General features: G+C 36.8%; 1 protein-coding gene across 2 annotated transcripts in view; it reads left to right on the plus strand.

The window, feature by feature from the left end:
* LOC148945220 (mitochondrial inner membrane protein OXA1L-like) overlaps positions 1 to 15,351 on the plus strand; it is a 39,452-nt gene extending 24,101 nt beyond the window's left edge. For both annotated transcript variants that reach the window (XM_089099513.1, XM_089099512.1), the window contains exons 7-10: positions 5,285 to 5,449; positions 6,944 to 7,051; positions 14,288 to 14,453; positions 15,030 to 15,351. In XM_089099513.1, the coding sequence (XP_088955639.1) occupies positions 5,285 to 5,449; positions 6,944 to 7,051; positions 14,288 to 14,453; positions 15,030 to 15,202 (612 nt within the window). In that variant the 3' untranslated portion in view covers positions 15,203 to 15,351. The remainder of the gene's footprint in view (positions 1 to 5,284; positions 5,450 to 6,943; positions 7,052 to 14,287; positions 14,454 to 15,029) is intronic.
* Positions 15,352 to 21,108: the final 5,757 nt, after the last annotated feature.

The following is a 21,108-nucleotide window of genomic DNA, read 5'->3' on the forward strand; positions in this document are numbered from 1 at the left end:
TTTTCAAAAAGGGGTGAAACGCCCCCTAAAAGTCAATGAATCTTAATGCAAATCAGACGATCAGATTCAGGGTATCAGAGAACCCTACTGTAGAAGTTTCCAGCTCCTATATACAAAAATGTGGAATTTTACATTTCTTGCCAGAAGAAAGATTATGGATGCGTGTTAATTTTTTTTTTTTTTCTCTCCAGGGGTGATCTTATCGAAATATTAGTTCTAGAAGATCAGGAGAGGGTGCATTCAAGCAAAAATTAAAAGTTCTGGTGCCCTTTTTAAGTAACCAAAAAGACTGGATGGTAACTAGTCCTCCTCCCACGCCCCTTTTCTCCCCAGAGTTGTCCGATCAAAATTTTGAGATAGTCATTTTGTTCAGCATTGTTGAAAGATCAAATAAATATGTCTTTAGTGGTAACATGATCCCCAGCAGTCCGTGGGGAGAGGCCTTTAGGCTAGGAAATTTCCCCTCTATATATTATTTGATCTTGGGAAGTATTCAGACATTTTTTTGGGGGGGGGGGGCTTGAGATAGGTTTCCATAGGGACAATTTTTCATGGGAGGGAAATTTCCCGGGGGATGAAATTTCCAGAAGAAATTTTACACTGGAATTATTTGACAGAATTCCTATTCGAAATTGTTTTTATTTGTCTTACTTTCTATTTTCCAACTCAATTTTGCATGTGGAGATGTTCTGGGGCTGATTTCACCCCACGGAGGGTGTGATTTCCGGAATGATTGAGAAAACGATTAGAGATCAAAGTCTTTTTAAATTGAAAGTATGGTAAGGAGAATTTTTCAGGCTGAATTGTCTGCAAGGAATCTTTCTGGGGGGGGGGGATTTTTAGCGAGGTGGTTATGGAAGATACATCTGATTATTGTATTTTAATGTTTGATTTCAAAGCGCAAAAGATGGTCAATAAAGAAAATCCTATGAAGAGGAGAAATTTCTCACTAGTGAATATGAGTGAACTGAAATCTGGTCTTAGCGATGTAGATTGTAGTGAAGTAACTAATGATAATGACCCAAATACATCCTTAGGTGTACTTTATCGAATTTTGAATGAAAAAAGGGACCTTCATTGCCCATTTAAAACTTCATACCGGAAAAGAACCTCACCCAAACAACCTTGGATAAGTTTTATCATTTTTAAAATCTATCAAGGAAAAAAAATGACTGTATAAGATAAAAATGAAATACCCCTCAGCCCACAATTTACAGCGATTCAAAAATTATAAAAATTTTCAGGTTAAAATTGTTAGAACAAGTGAGCAAATTTATTATGAAAATTCATTTTAAAAATCTGATTCACCTCGGACTACATGGAAATTAATCAAGGAAAAAATTGGAAACAGTTTTAAGACACCACACCCTGAAGTGATAATAAATGAAAACGGTGTTGAACTGAAGGGGAAGGATGTTGTTGCAGATTATTTTTGTAATTATTTTGCTCATATTAGTACTACTGTTGAACTGGAATCCGCTGAATCTCCATTTTATTCATATAAAGAATATCTCCCGCCATCTGAAAATTCCAGCATGTTCCTGGCCCCTGTTACTTTCGGTGAGTTCTAGAAAGTAATTACGAATCTAAAGATTGGTAAATCCCTAGGTCTAGATGGGCTCTCCACAAATATTCTGAAAGAACTTGCTTGTGTAATTCATGTCCCGTTGTTTCATATTTTAAATGCACTTATATCATCAGGGATCTATCCAGAAGTATGGAAATGTGCACAAGTTATTCCAATTCACAAGAAAGGTGATAAGACAGATATAGGCAACTATCGCCCAATAGCTATTCTTTCCCCAATATCTAAGGTTTTAGAAAAAAAATTTCAAAAAAGAATTTTTTCGTATTTTGATAAAAGGAATTTATTTACTAAAAATCAGTTTGGATTCGGGTCGGGTCATTCTACTGAACAAGCTATTGCTGCGCTAATTTTATAGATTAATGATTCACTAAACGGTGATAATCATGTGTCTACTCTTTTCTATGATATAAAAAAGACATTTGATGCGCTAAACCACGAAATTTTGCTTGAGAAAATTAATAACACAGGTATTAGAGGTAAAGGCTTAGATCTAATAAAATCTTACCTGCATGGTCGACCAATTCAGGTAGAAATAAATGGGCACCTGTCAAGCCATATTGTTATTGATGATGTTGGAGTCCCTCAGGGACCAGTATTAGGGTCATTACTATTTTTGTGACCTTCCGAGGTGTTTACCCCAAGATAGTAGATTAGCAGTAATTTTTGTAGATGATACGGCGGTGACAGTAAAAGCTAAAACCCCATTTTTGTTGGTTGAGAAAATTTTTCAAAAAAGAATTTTTTCGTATTTTGATAAAAGGAATTTATTTACTAAAAATCAGTTTGGATTTTGGTCGGGTCTTTCTACTGAACAAGCTATTGCTGCGCTAATTTTACAGATTAATGATTCACTAAACGGTGATAATCATGTGTCTACTCTTTTCTATGATATAAAAAAGACATTTGATGCGCTAAACCACGAAATTTTGCTTGAGAAAATTAATAACAGAGGTATTAGAGGTAAAGGCTTAGATCTAATAAAATCTTACCTGCATGGTCGACCAATTCAGGTAGAAATTAATGGGCACCTGTCAAGCCATATTGTTATTGATGATGTTGGAGTCCCTTAGGGATCAGTATTAGGGTCATTACTATTTTTGATTTATATAAGTGACCTTCCGAGGTGTTTACCCCAGATAGTAGATTAGCAGTAATTCTTGCAGATGATACGGCGGTGACAGTAAAAGCTCAAACCCTATTTTTGTTGGTTGAGAAAATTGTGACAGCAATAAAATCTTTGAATAATCGGTTTGCATGTAATTACCTAGCTCCGAACTTTTCTAAAACTGAATTCATGATTTTAGGGCGGTCACAGCGGGAAGTAAATAAAATTACCATAGAAGAGCTAATTGTAAACCAAAGAAGGATAAAAAGAGTAAATTCATTTTGTTACCGTGGGATTATTCTCGATGAGCTCTTGTCTTTCCGTAAGCATTCTGATTATTTGAGATTGAAACTTGCCCATAACTTAGGTTTTCTTCATAGATTGAAGCATCCTTTTTCTATCCTTGAAATTTTATACCATTCTCTAATTGAATCATAATCTTAATTATTGCCCTGTAATCTATCTCAACACATTTATTGTCCATCTGCAACCTCTTCAGATAATTCAAAATGAGGCAATTAGAATTCTGGGTACTTTTGTTCATCGTCCAGTGAGGCTTCATAATCTCTCGGAAACCCAAACCTTATGTTTTTCTCAATATACTTAATCTCAATGATATTATGATATTCAATTTTCAACAAATTATTTCCATGATTTGGGTGTAATTGAGACTCCTATTTCTCCTGCCCACCACTTCCGCTCCAAGAAGTATCACCTTTTTCCAATTAAATCAGAAAGAGCTAGATTCTCGACCAGATTCCTCATATTGTAAATAAACTTAATTTAGTAGAAATGTCCCCGAGTTTCAAGAGCCGATTTTCTTTGAAAAAAAAAACATATTTCAAAAATAGTTCTTTGTCTGGATGTTGGGATTGATGAATAATGGATATTAGTATGAAATTTGTTGTGGTGTTCTCGCGCTGGGGTGACCTCCTCTGTTATCTCGTAACTTGTATTTTTTTTTTTTTCATTTTTGATACCCTTTATTTGTTATTTTGGCATTTTCTTATCTCTGTTTATGGCCGCCACATCGAGCCCTGCTCCCCGTCGACCAGTTTAGAAAATTATTTATCGTGTATTTTGTCAATAAAAGATTTTATCTTGTCTTGGAACTGTAAGGACGGAATGTTACGGGGGGGGGGGGTATTTTACGTGGGAGGAAATTTCTACGAGGAGTTTCCCGTGAGGGGGGATTTTTCATGGAGGATGAGCCAGATTTACCGGCTTTATTTGAAAACGATCAGAAATTGAATTAAAAAATAAAATAACTGAAAGTAAAGAGCAACATTAAAACTCAAAACGAATAGAAATTAATCCGTATATGAAGGGTTTACCCCCTAATCAATACTTTGCTCTTTACGCTAAAGTTTGACTGTTTGTCCCAATTTTTTAAGAACGGCTCCTGAAACATAAGGGACGTTTAATTAGAATAGGAAGCTTTTTTAAAAGTGCTATGAGCTTTAGCGTAAAGAGCGAGGTATTGAGGAGCGGGGCATCCCCTTCATATACGGAATAATTTCTGTTAGTTTTGAGCTTTAATGTTGCTAATTACTTTAAATTAAAAAAATTTGTTATATAATAAAATATAAGAGCAACGGTAAAACTTAAAACGATCAGATATCACGCTATATATGAAGTGGGCCCTGTCCCTTTAATATCTTGCTTCTTGCGATGAAGTTTGACAAAACTTTTCCATAATAAGACAGCAATCACCCCTCTGCGCCCATATTATGTGTTTAGTCCGAAAGTATTCCGCCAAAAGCTTAGGGGTAAACTTCCCTTGCCCTTCTTATTGATTTAAGGTCCTTTTATGGAAGCTCCGGAGATATAGGCCTAAAATTGTCTTTTTGAGGCTTCCCCCCCCCCACCCGCACCCTAAAATGATCCACTGGCTTCTTTCCTGATATTTGGTGTCTGGCTATGCACTACTTTGTAACCGTTAATGTTGCTGTTTAAACGGTCAGTAGTAATTGTTCATTTTGTATAGACTGGATATATTTTTGGAGACAAGCGCGCCACTGCACGGCAGTATGGTCCCTGAATCTGGAATGTTGTGTAAATAAGTTTTCGGTAGTTCTAAAAATGTTATTGGATAGATTTTGGCCCTATTAGAGTCATTAATGAGTGAAATATACACTTTGCTATTGTGAGATCTTCTTTGACACTTGAGAAAGGAACCAGGATTTTAAATATTTGTTCAAATGAGCTTCCTCCCCACATTATGTGATCAACGGTTCTATAGAATTACCCCTTGGGAAAAACTGTACGTAGGTAAAAATAAATTTATTTAACTTATTTAAAATTGGTATTTCTTGGGCTTGCTGGGCCTTTTGGATTGAAAATATAAATTCTTCGGTGAAGTGAACATATTCAATCTTATTTGCTTATTAAAAAACTCTGCCAGTATATATAAAACATATTTTGAAATTCACTGTAAAAAATACTTAATTATGGACTGGACCATACACAAAAATTAATTGCGCTGATTTGGAATCACGGAAAAAACAGGAAAATTATAGGAAAATATAAAAGAAATCTTGGAGGAAATGATAAAAATCTCGTTATTTTCCTTAATTGTCTTTCTGTTTTAGGCTCCTATATTTATGTCGATATTTTTTGCCTTGCGAGGGATGGCAAGTGCCCCTGTAGATAGTTTACGAGTTGGAGGATTGGCCTGGTTCCAAGACCTAACAGTACCTGACCCTACTTATATTTTGCCAGTTTTAACTTGTGCGACTTTGGCGGTTGTTATGAAGGTAACTTATTTTAACTCTTATCTTAATAGTTTTGTAGCAAACTGCTGTTAAAAGTCTATTCTGTCAACTAGTTTTCACATGCAGTTTTTTTATTTATTTATTCGTCTAAAATTTCCAATATTCTTTTTTTGCATTATCTAACAAAAAAAGAAATAAAGAAGATAAACGTAAAAAAAATCAAGAAGTAAGTTTTTTGGCTATTTTACATAGCTATAAAATAGGACCTAGAGTAAACAAAATCAATAAACAAAACGTATCATTAAGAAAATTTTGACTGTGAAATCAATTTATGTATAGTAGCTGTAAAAGATATAAGTAAAAATTGGAAATAAAAGTAAATTCAAAGGAAAAATTAAAAACAAGGAAAAACTAAATAGGGCAGACTAAAGTAAAAGAATTCTTAAATTAAAGAAGCCATCATAAACTTAACTCCAGTTTCATCACGGTTACATTTTGATTTTGACGGATTAAACTCATAATTATATACTTGACTATTTTATATTTTCGTTGTTATCTTTTTAATTTGTTTGCTTTTTTTTTAATCTGTTGCGGTCTTCGAAAGCTTTTTAATGGGTTTGTTTGGCTGTTAATATTTCATGTGTGGTCAAAGGATCCATGTACGTGTGGTTTGTTGAATTCCTTTAATACGTCGTCATGATTTAACAACAAATTGTTGTTATTGTGATAGAGTAATAAATACTTCCTTATTATCTATATTCATAGATAACAAGAACGCTTTTGCGTTTTTTTGAGCCTGACCTTCTTTATTGCCGCGTCTCATCAGTTCAGATAAGCGGACCTCTGGCTCTCAAAAATTGATCATTACTTTACTCGGGGGGCAGATCGGACTTTTGGCCCTTTCAAATGAGCTTCTTGTTTCCTTGGGGGAGGGGGCAGCTCGGGTTTACGACCTTGGTGGATTGGCCCTTTTTTCGTTTGCCGTTTCTATGCACAGTTTTGATCTCAGCTCTCCAAGATTGAGCCCAGCTGCTAAAATCAGCATAGGTAGTAATCAGTTTATCAGAAAAAAAGTAATAACAGTTTCACTCCAAGACGAGAGTTCCTCTGAATTGACTTTTTTTTAAATTACCTAATTTCGTTCAAAATGATTTCAGAACTAATTGCTAAATATAGAGTATAAAATTTGTCGTGTGTTTTGTAATGAATTATATATGAACTTGGAATCAATCATACGAGCCTAGTAATCATGTCCGGTACTATGTCGGCCTACTTCAAAACATTTCGCACAGCAATGCATTATTGTACAAACCTTGCTCTACATAAAAGTTCGAATTTTATTGCAGGACTTAAAAAAAAACAACTAATACATGTTTTTTTTTCGAGTTCAACCTGGAACTTATTTTTCACTTGGCATGGCGAAGGAGAGAGAGTATGGATTTAGAGATTGGAGATTTTGGTTTTAATTTGTATCAATTTGTTTTAATTTATTTTAAGTTTGTTTGTTTATGTTAACACTTCTTAATTTTTTCCAAGGTTGGTGTTGACACAGGAAGCAATGCTATGGCAAATAATCCGTTAGCATCCTATTTCTTCAAAGCAATACCTGTAATCTTGTTCCCTTTCATCATGAATTTTCCAACAGTAAGTCTTTTCTACCTTTCGCTTTATTTCCTTTCTCTTTCTGTAGCTTCAAAATTACTGATGATCATTATATATTTATTTTTCACTATCTTTATGTCCGTTGATGGAGCTACCCCACCTTGTTCAAAGATTTTCTTTTTTTTCAAGCGTACTAAATTATTTTATTAGGGTATAACCTTTTGTGTTTTATGTTTTATCCTATAAAGATCTACGAAAAAACTTCTTTCGAAAATTTATTCTGCCTGGGTGCTCTCTCATTCTGTTAGACTTTAGACTCTCATTCCTTTCTGTTGAATCAGGACGTCTAAAAGTGGACATAAAGCCTTTGCTATGTATTATCTTCCTTTATAGCAGGATCTACTTTGCCATAAATAGTAATGATATTAGTCTTTTGACAATCCCCATTTTTTAAAAACATTGAAAGGACTCTTTAGAGAGTTAAAGGCTGCTGCTGTAGGGGGGGCTACTTGGCCTCCAAGTCTTTTGTGCGTTAGATGATCGCCCACCCATAAAACGCCAACATAAATGCACACGTTCCTTCTCCGCCCTGCTCCTTCACAAGTGTTTTTTTAACTCTGGTTATTTTAAAAAGCTGGCGAAGATATGCTATTTGTTTTCCAGAGGAACATGCGCCCTTGCACCTTTTTTCTAATTGAGGGAACCGTACATACAGTCTTTGGTGGTGAGTACATATAGTCCTTGGTGGTGAGTCCTTGTGTTTCCCTATGTACGCCTGGCGCACACAGAAAAACGGGGGCGAGGTTAGACCAAGGTTAGACCGACTTGTTAGCCTAATTATAGCATACAGATTGTCTCTGTGAATGGCGAAGCTGGCATACCTTTTTCAGAGTTCCTACAAAATGATTAATTTCCCCTCTTTGCGATAGTCTATCATACCAAGGTAGTATTAAGACAGATAGGCATATAGTAAGGCTAGTGCAGATAGTCAGTTCCATGAGCCCTTTGAAGATAATTGGAGAGCAAAGCATTTTTTTAATTTCTAGGCTTAATTTTCTTTGTTTTGTTTTTGCGTGTAATGGTCAGCAAAGTCTACTAGACAACAAGGTTCTTTTGAATCTTTTCCTGTGATGCCCTGTAAGCCTAAAGTAATCACATACACTTCAAAGCTACTCGGAGACCAGGTGATTTTCCATACTGTCTGGGCTTTCTACTTAGTTATTTTTTTTTGTAAACGGAACCTATGATAATCCACTGACTTAATTTTCTTTGTTTTGTTTTTGCGTGTAATGGTCAGCAAAGTCTACTAGCCTAAAGTAATCACATACACTTCAAAGCTACTCGGAGACCAGGTGATTTTCCATACTGTCTGGGCTTTCTACTTAGTTCTTTTTTTCTTTTTTTTTGTAAACGGAACCTATGATAATCCACTGACCTTGTATGATGGGGGTAGGGTGAAAAAAAATTTGTTATTTGAACTTTGCTCAAAGTGAAGTGCTGAGCTCAGTCAACTGATCGCTACCATTTACAAACCTCGGGAGGGAAGCTATAATGCCAGTGGAGACCCCAAAAATATAGACTTTGTGGCTTTCTTCCCTTGGGCTTGATTGGTATCAACAGCCTTGGTATAGTCCCAGCATGAATTCTTTGCTAGCAAGCCACTTGGTTCTGAGGTGGGAGAGAATTTTGGACGAAAGTACTAGAATCGCAGTGGGTGAACGAAATTTTGTTTTGAAAACTCATGATTTTGGGTTTACGCAGCTCTTTATCATAGGCAGCGCGCTAGCGCTGCCTAAGTAAAAAACGATGTGGGCACAATTTGTGTTTTTTTTTCTTCTTCTTCAGTCGGGCACTTCGTATCGAAGGAGTTGTCGTAGAAACTTTGAACAGGGCTCATTCGATTGGAAATTGGAGTGGCTAGTGCCCTTTTTAATAGTCAAAAGTGATTGGAGGGCAACTAGCCCCCCCATGCCCATCATTCCCCCAAACACATCTTACCAAAATTTTGAGATAGCTATTTTGTTCAGCATAGTTGATTTCCAGATAGAAAATTTGTTTTTGAGGAGGACACTCCCCCACAACCCTCAGGGCAAGGGTTTTAAGTTATGCCCTTGGGGCATATAAGGTTTTTATAGATGACGTTGTCATAGAAACTTCAAAACAGGCTAATTCGATTGGAAATTTGAAGGGCTAGTACCTTTTTAATAGTCGAAAATGATTGGAGGGCAACTAGCCCCCCCCCCACGCCCATCATTCCCCCAAACACATCCAATAAAAATCTTGAGATAGTCTTTTTGTTGGGCATTGTATAGTCCCAGATGGAAAATTTCTTTTTGAGGAGGACACTCCCCCACAACCCTTGGGGCAAGGGTTGTAAGTTAGATCCTGGGGGCATAGAAGTTTTTTATAGACGGTATTGTTGTGGTATTTTCAAAAAAAGCTCTCCCAGTTGGACATTCAAAGGGCTAGTTTCCTGTTTAATCGTCAACGATGATTGGAGAGCGAATAACGCCCCTCTCACGCCCATCATTTTCCCAAACACATCCAATCAAAATTTTGACATATCCATTTTGTTCAACGTAGTTGAACGTTCTGGAAGTTAGATCTTTTAGGATGAAAACCCCCTCAGAGCCTTCAGTGCAAGGGTTCTAAGTTATGCCCTGGGGGCATATAAGGTATATATAGAATTTTGTTGTATAAATCATAGGTAGCGCGATCGTGCTGCCTAAGTAAAGAACCGGGACACTCGAAAATGAGACAAGAAACGGGGACTAAGTAAAGGGGAGGACACTCCCTCACAACCCTCTGGCCAAGAGTTTTAAGTTATACCCTGGGGGTATATAAGACCATTTTTGGCACAATGGATTATTTATTAATTTTTTCCTTTAGAGCAGGGTATGTTAAATCATAGAGATTGTTATAGAAACTTCGAACAGGACTCATTCAATTGGAAATTGGAATTGCTTGATGCAAATTTAAGAGTCAAGAGTAATTGGTAGAAGACTAACACCCATTCTAGGCCGACCATTTCCTCAAATACATCTAATCAAAATTTTGATAGCGCAATTGCGTTCAGCGTAGTTGATTTTCTGAAATAAATTATGTTTTTGAGGACAGTCCCCTAGAGGCTATAGGCTACAGCACTTAGGGCAAGGGTTGTAAGTTATGCCCTGGGGGCATATAAGGTTTTTTTTTATAGAAGTCGTCGTAGAATCTTTAAAAAGGGCTCATTCGATTGGAAATTCAAAGGGCTAGTGCCCTTTTTAATAGTCGAAAGTGATCACAGGGCAACTATCCTGCCTCTCACGCCCACCATTTCCCCAAACACATCTAATAAAAACTTTGATATAGCCATTATTTTCAAAGTAGTTTTAACTTCTGGAAATTTGGTCTTTGAGGATGACACCCCCCCCCCACAGCCCTCAGGGCAAGGGTTGTAAATTATGTCCAGGGGGGATATAAGGTTTTTATGTAACGCGTTGTCGAAGAAACTTCAAAAAGGGCTAATTCGATTGGAAATTGAAATGGCTTGTGCCCTTTTTAATAGTCGACAGTAATTGGAAAGTAACTAACACCCCTTCCACGCCCACCATTTCCCCAAACACATCCAATAAAGATTTTGACATAGCCATTTTGTTCCACGCAGTTCAATGTTCAGGAAATTATATCTTTGAGCAGGACACTCCCTCCACACTCTTCAGGACAAGGGTTATAAGTTATGCCCTGGTGGTATATAAGGTTTTTATTGAAATCTTTGTAGTATAAACTTGAAAAAGGGCTCATTGGATTGAAAATTGAATGGGCTTGTGCCTTGTTTAATAGTCAAAAGGGCTTTGAAAGCAACTAACCCCCATCTTACGCCCATCTTTTCTCCAAACACATCCAGTCAATATTTTAAATAGCCATTTTATTCAACGTAGTTGACTGTTTTGGAAATTAGGTCTTTAAGGATGACAACCCCTCCCTTCTCCCACAGCCCCCAGGGCAAGGGTTGTAAGTTATGCCCCGGGGGTGTATAAGGTTTTTATTGAAAGCGTAGAAACTTCAAAAGGGCTCATTCAACTTGAAATTGAAAGGGCTAGTGCCTTTTTAATAGTTGAAAGGGATTGGAGAGCGACTAACGCCCCTCTCACGCCCACCATTGTCCCAAACACATCCAATCAAAATGTTGAGATATCCATTTTGTTCAACGTAGTTGAAAGTTCTTGAAATTAGGTCTTTTAGGATGATAAACTCCTCAGAGCCCTCGGTGCAAGGGTTGTAAGTCATGCCCTGGGGGCATATAAAGTTTATACAGAAAGATGTTATAGAAATTTCAAAAAGGGCTCATTTGATTAGAAATTGAAATTGCCCTGTTTAATATTCGAAAGTGAGTGGAGAGTAATTAACCCCCCTCTTACGCCCACCATTTCCCCAAAAATATTCAATCAAAGTTTAGAGGTAGCCATTTTGTTCAACGTAGTTGAAAGTTCTGGAAAATATGTATTTAAGGATGACAAACCCCCCAGAGCCCCAAGGGCAAAGGTTGTAAGTTCTGCCCTAGTGGCATATAAGGTTTTTATAGGTAGAATTGTTGTAAAACTTCAAAAGGGGCTCATTCAGTTCGAAATTGAGAGGGCTAGTGGCCTTTGTAATAGTCGAAAGTGATTGGAGGGTAACTAACCCCCTCTCACGCCCACCATTCCTCCAAACACATCCAATCAAAATTTTCAGATAACCATTTTGTTCAACATAGTAGAAAGTTCTGGAAATTAGGTCTTTGATAATGAAACCCCCCCCCCCCGCACTCAAGGCAAGGGTTGTAAGCTCTGGACTGGGGGCAATTGAGATTTTTGTTGAAAGTTTTGTCAAAGGAACATTAAAAGGGCTCATTTGATTGGAAATTGAAAGAGCAGGTGTCATTTTTAGTAGTGGCAAAGAACAGGAATGCCATTACTATTCTTCGTATATTCACTGATTCCCCAAACGTCTCCAATCCAGGCTTGGTGATAGCGGTTTGGCCTGACGGAGAAGAAAATTCTATGAGTTCAATACTAGAGGATGACTACCACCCTAACAGAACTTAGAGTAAGGTTTGTAATTTATACCCTGGGGGATATAAGGTGTTAATAGTAAGCGTTGTCTTTCCAAAATGGCTTATTTGATTGCAAATCGAAAGGCCTAGAGCCCTTTTTAATAGTCGAAAGTAATTGGACGCCTTGAAATTTTTATAGTAAAGATCGATGTGGGTATAATTTATTATTTTTTGTTGTTAGACCAGGGCACTTTGTATCGAAGGAGTTGTCGTGGGAACTTCGAAAAGGGCCCATTCTATTGAAAATAGAAAGGGCTGATGCCCTTTCTAATAGTCGAAAGTGATTTGAGGGCAACTAATCCCCCTTCCACTCCCATCATCCCACGCCCCCCCTCCCCCGCCAACCCTCCAATTTCTGCTCTTAAAATTTAACCAAAACAAAATAGCGTAAGTGTATCCAAGCTGTCAAAGAAAGTTAAACAGATTTTTTTGCGAATGGTATCAAGTTTTCCATTTCAGGTCAACTAGAGGAGGTATGAAACTAAACTAAACACTACTATTTGTGTCCAGACTTTTAAAAGGGTGTATATTATTAAAAATTGCTGAAAATTTTTCTCCAACATACAAATAGCAGGCCAAACTATAAACTCTTGAAACACGAAAAGATTTAAAAGTATTATTTTCTTTTTCCCTGAAAAGACTATGTCAATATAAAACGAACAGAAATTAATTTAAAAAACTTTTTCTGAAAAATAAGTTTTTCAAAGAAAAGTAAAGAACTCCATTAAATAAAAAATGAGCAAAAATAATATCAAATAATCTACCAAGCGTGAAACTACCACAAATCAGCATCGACAAATAAATGAAACCCAAAACGAACAGAAATTACAATAGTTAATCGAGTCAAACTCAAAACGAGCAGAATTTAGCATAAGTTGGGCGCATAACCTCTATGCCCTCCCATGGCCAGAACAAAATTTGCACTTTACTGAAAAAATACAAATGAATGCGCATCGTCAGTTTAATATACATATACTGATATTTAGTAATCAAAATGTTAATATTATTTTATTTATTAAAGTTATAAAAGTAAAAACATTTATATTTTTTCAGTAAAATGTAGATTTTGTTCTGGCCTTGGGAAGGCATAGGAATTTTACGCCCAACTTATGTTAATTTCTGCTCGTTTTGAGTTTGACTCGGTTAATTATTGTAATTTCTGTTCGTTTTGGGTTTCATTTATTTGTTGATGCTGATTTGTGGTAGTTTTACGCTTGGTAGATTATTTGATTTTATTTTTGCTCATTTTTTGTTTAATGGAGTTCTTTACTTTTCTTTGACAAACTTATTTTGTGGCAAAAGTTTTTCTAAATTAATCAAGAAAAAAGCTGTGCGAAAAATTGGGTTCAATCCCCTTAGCAATGGCTATGCTCAAAGGATGGCTGAAGTGGGTAGGTCACGTTTCATGGATGAAGAATGATTAGTTGCCATAAACAGTGATTCTGGCAATCCAGGTGGGGTCAAACGAAATGGCTTGTGTGACTTTTTTAGGGGGGGGGGGGTAAGAGCAAAGCCCCGAACAAAGTGGTGCGGAGAAGGAGCCTATGATGCTATGTTGGCCTCGGGCGGATTGATACGCCGATGAATTGACAACAGTAGTAGTAATTATGAAAGATTGACACAGGATAATAGCAAGTTTTTGGCTGTAATTCTGCCTAGCATACTTGACCAACAGTTTATTTACCGAAACCGCTGTGCCTGGTGTTATCTTTAGCAAGGCTTGTCTTCTTTGGGGAGATGTAAAGATATTTTGTGGAGGTCTATTGCCACTCTGCCGGATTGTGGACCATTTTTCATCAAAATCTTCTTGGCGTCGTTACAGGAGACGCCATCCCGCTAGTTTCTATTAATTTGTAAAATTTGGATCAAGGAATTTACTTCTTAATCTCCTTGACATTTTTTACTGAGTTCTTTTTTGTGGAAAATCTCAGCGGGGAGGGGTGCAATTTGATGAAAGAGATTGATATTGTTGCCCCTTTGAATCTTTTCTCGAGTGGCTTAAGGTTAGGTGCTAGCTTGGAGATTTGCTAGAGTAGTGCAGTTTGGCGCATTATGCAATGAAGCTTCAGTAAATAAATTTATGTGTATTCACCAATATAGTTGGTAAAAATTGATAGAATGTAGGAACCTATGGTTTTCAGCTATTGCATGGGAATGCATCCTATAGTATTTTTAAAAGCCAAATATCAACTCTTTTCTTTCAGAATCTTGCATGGTACTGGTTCTGTGCCAATTCTGTCTCGTTACTTCAAGTATCATTTTTGAAAATCCCAGCTGTAAGACAGAAGTTAGGGATCCCAGCAAAACGAGAATGGACACCTGAAGATCTGCCAGGAACAAAGAAAGGTTTTGTGGAAGGTTTTAAAGATTGTAAGTTATCTTTACTTTTGACTTTAATTTGAGGAACTAATTTCATCAGCTTATTTTCCATTGTAAGAAGTAAGAGAGTTTCAAAAGAAGTTTAATAGCTTTATTCAATTCCTCTGGGTGTTAAGTGTCATTGATTTAGGACAGGCAAGATTGTATCTCTTCAAAATTGGATTTGAAAATTCTATTCAAGCTTTATGGGGGGAAAATGTTAAAACGAATGAGAAGGAACCAACTTCCTTTTTTACTTTATCAAAAAAGGAGCAGTTTTATTTTATTTATAATTTCAATTTTTACATCCCTTTGAACTTCCCAGTAACATCTACAAATCAAATGGTTCTACAACTCAAATATAATAAATGGTTATAGACCAAATTCTTGCTTTAGAGAATTTATTTGTGTTGAAATTTGACTTTATGATTTAAATCTATTGTTTGGAACATCATTGAGCTGACAATTAGAAAAAAGTACTAGTCTAAAGCATACATTCGAGGTTTTTCTTTCGTAGTATTTCTTCACTTACTTGGCACGTGAAAGGCTTGCATTATTTCGGTAGAACTAAATGTTCCCTACTTTCAGCATGGGCCAACATGAAAGCCGTGAAGGTAGTTGAAGAAAGAAAACGTGCTGATGAGCTTCAATTCAGAAGAGCGGGTATGGGACCAGTCCCTAAAACCTACAAGTATGATCCTACAAAATCCCCGCCGACTGCGCAGAACATTCTGGCCAAAGGAACGCAGACCAAAAGTTGATTGTATAGGAATTTTTAGTTATATTTGAATTGTTTTGCGTCATGCGACTGAAAGTGTGAAACGAAGTTTTGTCGTATGTTCTGGATTTTTTATACGCTTGTTTATTCAAGCTCATTCTGTTCCATAAAACCGATGTGGTTCGGTTCTTTAATTTCTTTTTGTTATTGCTTTAAGATTACCTTTTTTCAGAGTTCTTTGAAAGTCTACTCTTAACCGATCAGGATTGGACAAGTAGAAAAAAGTGAGCGACCGAACGAAATTCACTGCCAATTCACCAATTAAGAGTAAGGAAGGGAAGTGTTTGCTAGATCTAAAACGAATACTTGGTAACAATTATCAAAATATATAAACTCACATTTTGAATGGTTAATTGACGACCCTACGGAAGCAAGACGCAAATGAAGCGTACAACGGTTATCAATTAGGCTTCTATGAGGACGGGTTTGTAAAAGAACGCCATCTGCATGCCCAATATATGAAAAACTGATTCCGCTATACAACACTGAAGCAGACAGACTGTCGTAGGCACGGAGCTAATGCACATCTAAAAATACTAGGCGACAAAACAGGCCATTGAAGAACTTCTTTATAAGTAGGAATAGGGTTGTGAAGATGAACTTCTCATTTTTCCCAAACTTTAGCACTAGAATACCAATTTGACAAAATTGCCAGGTGCGATTTACTGACTATAAATGAAAGGATGTACTGTAGGACATTAGAATAAACGACGTTATCAAACCCTCTAGGGATACCCACTGTTAATTAATCTTTGGGTGTAACCACTTCTTTCTTAAGGCGCCTGAGAATAAGGCGAGCCTTTGAGCAGCTGAGATCACTACAAAAACCAACTTGTATTTATGTGAAAAAATTTTGAATTAATTTTTGGCAGTAATAAATGTTTAAATACTTTGCTTAAAAACGACACGGTAATTGGGCGGTAGCTACTGTAGTTTTCATTTGAGTATAGAGCTGACTCGACCAACTAAAAAATTGCCGGTTACAACAGATGGGGCTCGGTACACTTAAGAAACACAGTCGTAAATGCAGACCAAAGTATAATCACCTACAGAATAAGTACTGACAAAACCTATCCTCTCCACACAAAAAAGTGACCCTTTGTCCGCGTCTCCGGAGACGATTCCATACCTATGCGAACCTGGCAACTAAATACCGTAGTTACACAATTCAATACAACTTTCCCGGTCTCTCGTCGCCTGAATCACGCTCTAGCATAATTTATTGGCTCGTAGCAAAATACTTTGGCTCGGAGCGATTAAGTAGTACAGCACTTTGTGTCTAGAGGCGCTGAGGTACGCGGGGTCGCTTCTGGAGAGTTTTGTCAGTACTTGTTCCGTAGGTGATTATACATTGATGCAGACTGGAAATAGTCCAATGAAATAGGTAGGACATAAAATAGTTGCATATTGTTGGGTTAAAATGATCTTAGCTTTACAAGAATTATTGCATGGAAGATCAAATGAACAGCTCAAAAAACACATCAATTAGGGTTGGAAAAATCAAGAAGTTCAAACTCCTATCGACGATTAATATACACGTTTCACTATTAATTACATTCCCCCAAGAGGCGTAATCACTTGGTCCACTCCACCCATTCAAACGAGCACGGCATATATGCTCGTATAATCACGCTTAGATTTCTGTTTAATCTTAAAAACGGGACCGGTGTTAGGACGATCTAAATGTGCCGCCAAAACCTTACTGGGTTTCCGATACCAGATAGAATTTCCTCAACGGAACGACGATTTAACTCTTCCCACCTGAACGCTTACTTCCCACTATTAAGGCTATTTTTACCTATTAATGTTTAATTATCACAAAACAAAAATGATGTTCTACATTCACGCAGTCAATTGGATCAAAATCCGTCACTCTCGATTTTACATCTCCCCTCCGCCAAAGTGAAAAAAAAAACACTTTTTTTCTCGGTCATGTTATGTAGAAGGCGTGGTCCTGTTAATTTGTGAGGGAGCTTGTTCAATTGGAAATTGGAAGTTCTAGAGTCCTTTTTAAGAGTTAAAAGTAATTGGAGGGTAGCTAGTCCTCCGCCCGTGCTCTTTTTCGCTAATTTTCCCCTATAACCCTCAAGACAAAAATTTTTAGATTGCCATTTTGTTCAGAGTAGATGAAAGGTCCAATGAATATGCCTCTAGGAACAGAACGACCCCCAAAGCCCCTAGAGCAAGAGCTGTAAATTATGCTAATTGGTCATTGCTTACGTATAGGTTTTATAGTCGAAAAGGGAGGTCATTTTTGATCTTGTTTTTTCAGTGGCTAAACTTTCAGGGATCGTTCTCTCAGTCAAATTTTGCAATGGGTTTGGGTGAGGGGGTAGAGAACCCGGAGGCGGTTCAAGCCAAGTTTTGTCCCTGATTAGTTTGCAATTACACTCGTACGTCATTGGGTAAAAAGGAACATCATGTACGAAAAATTGCTTTGCTCCCCCCCTCCCAGAAAAGTGGACCTAGAATCTTGAATTGGGGAAGAGGGAAGTGGTCTCAAGATTTTGGTCTCTAATTTGTTTAAAATTTTAGCACTATTAGCCCTTGTTGAACTGGAGTCTACTCTTGATGAAATAGCGATGTAGACCAAAAATTACCATACATATCGAAATTATTACATTGCATATCTACACTATTTCAAAAACTACTTTTTTATGGAATTGAAATTTTCAAGGGATGCTCGGGGGCAGTTTACATCAGATTTTGACTTGGGGTAGGGGCGGAGGTAAACCAAAAAAAAACCATGCATTCATGTTATCAAAATGACATATCTGCAACATCTTAAGAATGATGTGAAGGGATCAAGCTGAAATTTCCGAAGTATTGGGAGAGGAGTCAAGGGGACTAAATGTCTTGTTTTAGAAGAAATTGATGTCTAAGATAACCAATGTGTGAATTTGATCCACCTGAAATTTTGGCACTATTAGCCCCAATGTAACTTTGAATCTATACACGGTGACGCACTCACATAAACCAAAAGACAACATGTTTACCAAAGCTATCAAAATAATAGACCTGTAACATCTCGTGGACAACTAGGGGGGTCTAGTTATTTTGCAATTTTGTGTATTTTTAATAAGACCTGTAACTAACTCCTGCATTGGTTGCTGTCTGCTAAGTTGTTTCCTAGCTTTTTTCGAACTTTTTAAACTATGGAATAGAATTGTATTTAAGAATGTCATTATATGCTTGTTTTTGCATAACTGTAAAAGAATTTCACTGTTAAGTTGAAATCACGCTAAACTTTTGAATCAAATAAATAGCAAAATTAGCGAAAATCTCAAGTCTTCCCCCACTATTTTACAGAAAAGAAATTGTATCTGTAACACCGGCACATCGTCCTTGATTTGTTGTTTTTCATAGATTCGTGGAAAACTTTGGAGCCCATACACAGATTGAAATTTCAGAAGTGAACCAATTTTTCACTGCGAGATTTTAAAAGTCATGTATTCAGTTTGCCGATCAGCCTGTGAACTACAACAAAGAAATAATAGGACGTCGCCGTAAAAATCTATTGCATGTGACAGTAGCTCATTTCATTTAATTAACCTTATAATAGGCGCACTTGAAAAGACTTTCTTTGGGAAAGAAGGGGGCTATCCGAGGAATTTCTCGAGGAGGGTTTGAAACCCTTTGAATTTTCAGCGCTAGCATGAAAATTTTCAATGATTCCCCTCTTCATTGGCAGGCTTGGTCAAGTTTTTATCTGGAAGTGATACAATCTTAGTTCCGAGCCGAACAGAAGTGGTAGAGGGTTGGTGAGAACGTGGATCACACTATATTTCAGTTGTACTCTCATTAAATGACGGACCAATCTTAAGTTACATATTCGTGAGCCGAAAAAAAAGTTTTCCTCTACTCGGGAAAATGATCTAGTAGGGCTAAGAATATCATCTGCATAATTCAGTGGGGTAATACCTATTCCACAAAACCTAAAACACGGTAACATTTCCAGCTAAACGGTAACACTAACAGTCGATGCAGCAGGCCTATTAGTTGGAGAAGACAACCTGAGTAGGTTTTTTTGTACCTCTAACTTACAGTATATATTTCGAAGCGCTATGTCAATATACCTAAATGACCCACACTGATGAGGACTCAAGAAGGTGCGCGTGTGCCTCGGAGTTTAAATCTGTCACAAAATCATGTGCAGCTAGTGAAAGCTTTGCACCCTTTTCATCACTGTCAATCACAAAGTACCCAAGAAGACTTGGACCTACTTACAATTGGATCGAATTTAAAGCCAAGCTGAGTATCGAAAGTAGAACATAGACTAATTTATATTCTTAAATATAAGCAGCTCCATTAATCTACACAAAACCAGGGGCATGACGGAGTAACTATTGTTTTATAGTGCAAAATGGCAGAGAACAACACCCTGCTGTGGCGCAATCTCTTTTTTACTCCAAAAAAGGTACTAGAACTGTAAACCTACGTTCGATCAAGCCCCCTCCGGCCATTCTGGAACCATTGCTTCCATTGAATCACCCTTGGTGAGAAAAAAACACCTAAATAAAATAAAAATATACACTAAGCCATGAGCATCCTTTTTAGAGAGGCAAATTCTCTTATGCCATCAACCGTTGACTGAACGACTTGACTACTTCAAACTCGATGAATTTTACGTTTTTGGGATCAGTAAATTCTGTTTGTTTAGTCTTTGTTCTTCTAAATTCTGTTTATCTTACATGTTCGGTTTTTATAGTTTCGTTTGCTATTGGCAAGGATCGCTCTACTTAACGCTAATCATCATGAATGGTTTGAACACTGCAATTGCTTAAAGCTTAGTTTTCACACTAAATGATTGGTTTTAGACGTCAATTCTACATTCCTCATTAGCGAACTATTGCTATTGCTAAGAACTAAGAACTATTGCTCGCTTTAACTCACTGGTGGGCTTTCTGACTCAATTACATCTTTTCTGACATAACTGCCTTAAGCGACAGATGCATCATATAAAAAGCTCAAATTAAAAAGTATTCATAAAATCCTTTTGTGTCAGAAAATATGAAATCAAGTCCCATACAACACCGTCCAAATGGTCTTCTATCCAGTTTCTAAATATACAGGGCAAGTTTGGTATCGTTTATAAATTTAATCGCAAAGTCATAATAAAATTAGAAATATCAGTAAGAAATGGACGGAAAAGAATAACAGGAGTATGGTAATTATAACAAATACAAATCACACCAGTTTACTTGGAAGCCCAAGGTTTACCACCAAAAAAGCTTATGCACAGTAGGGAAAAGTACTGTCAACTCAAAACTATACAAACATTACAAAATCAGTATTAAAACTATTTATCGTGTAAAAACCAATGAAGGTTTAAAAAAATATTTAACTGAAGACACGTCATTTCAAAATTTTTCAGGTGAGACCAACGGCTGAAGATTTTTCAGATGAGGGGGGGGGGCGGAGGGGGAGTGTTTTAAAAAAAATAGAAGCCACTTTCGGATAACTGTATCTTTTTCGGCACGTATTTAGGGAATTTTCAACATTTGGGCGGCTATGGCTCCCCAAAACAACACCTTGTTAGGTTTTAAAAAGTATTCCAGTAGGTCAACTATATAAAGATATGTAGAAAACATCCAACTAACATGAATTATGGCCAGTGAAAATTAGATTCATAGATATGAACCGGAAGAATAATTATCATTAGAATGTTTCATCAAATTTAGCATAGGCATTCGATACTAGGATTTACAACACAATACAGATAATAATTTAAGGAATTAAATAGCCAGTAAGCTGCCATTTTCTTCCAACCTTTTGACAAACTTTTTTTTGGATGTTCTCTAAACTAGCTTTATGTATAACTATATCTATAGCTTTTTACAAACATGGAAACGAACTATTTTTGTTTCCAAACAATATATAAGGCTCTTG

Source organism: Artemia sp. Qi Xiang Cuo, chromosome 13 (assembly GCF_049724085.1).
Source record: "Artemia sp. Qi Xiang Cuo chromosome 13, ASM4972408v1, whole genome shotgun sequence".
In the NCBI taxonomy this organism is placed as follows: Eukaryota; Metazoa; Arthropoda; class Branchiopoda; order Anostraca; family Artemiidae; genus Artemia; species Artemia sp. Qi Xiang Cuo.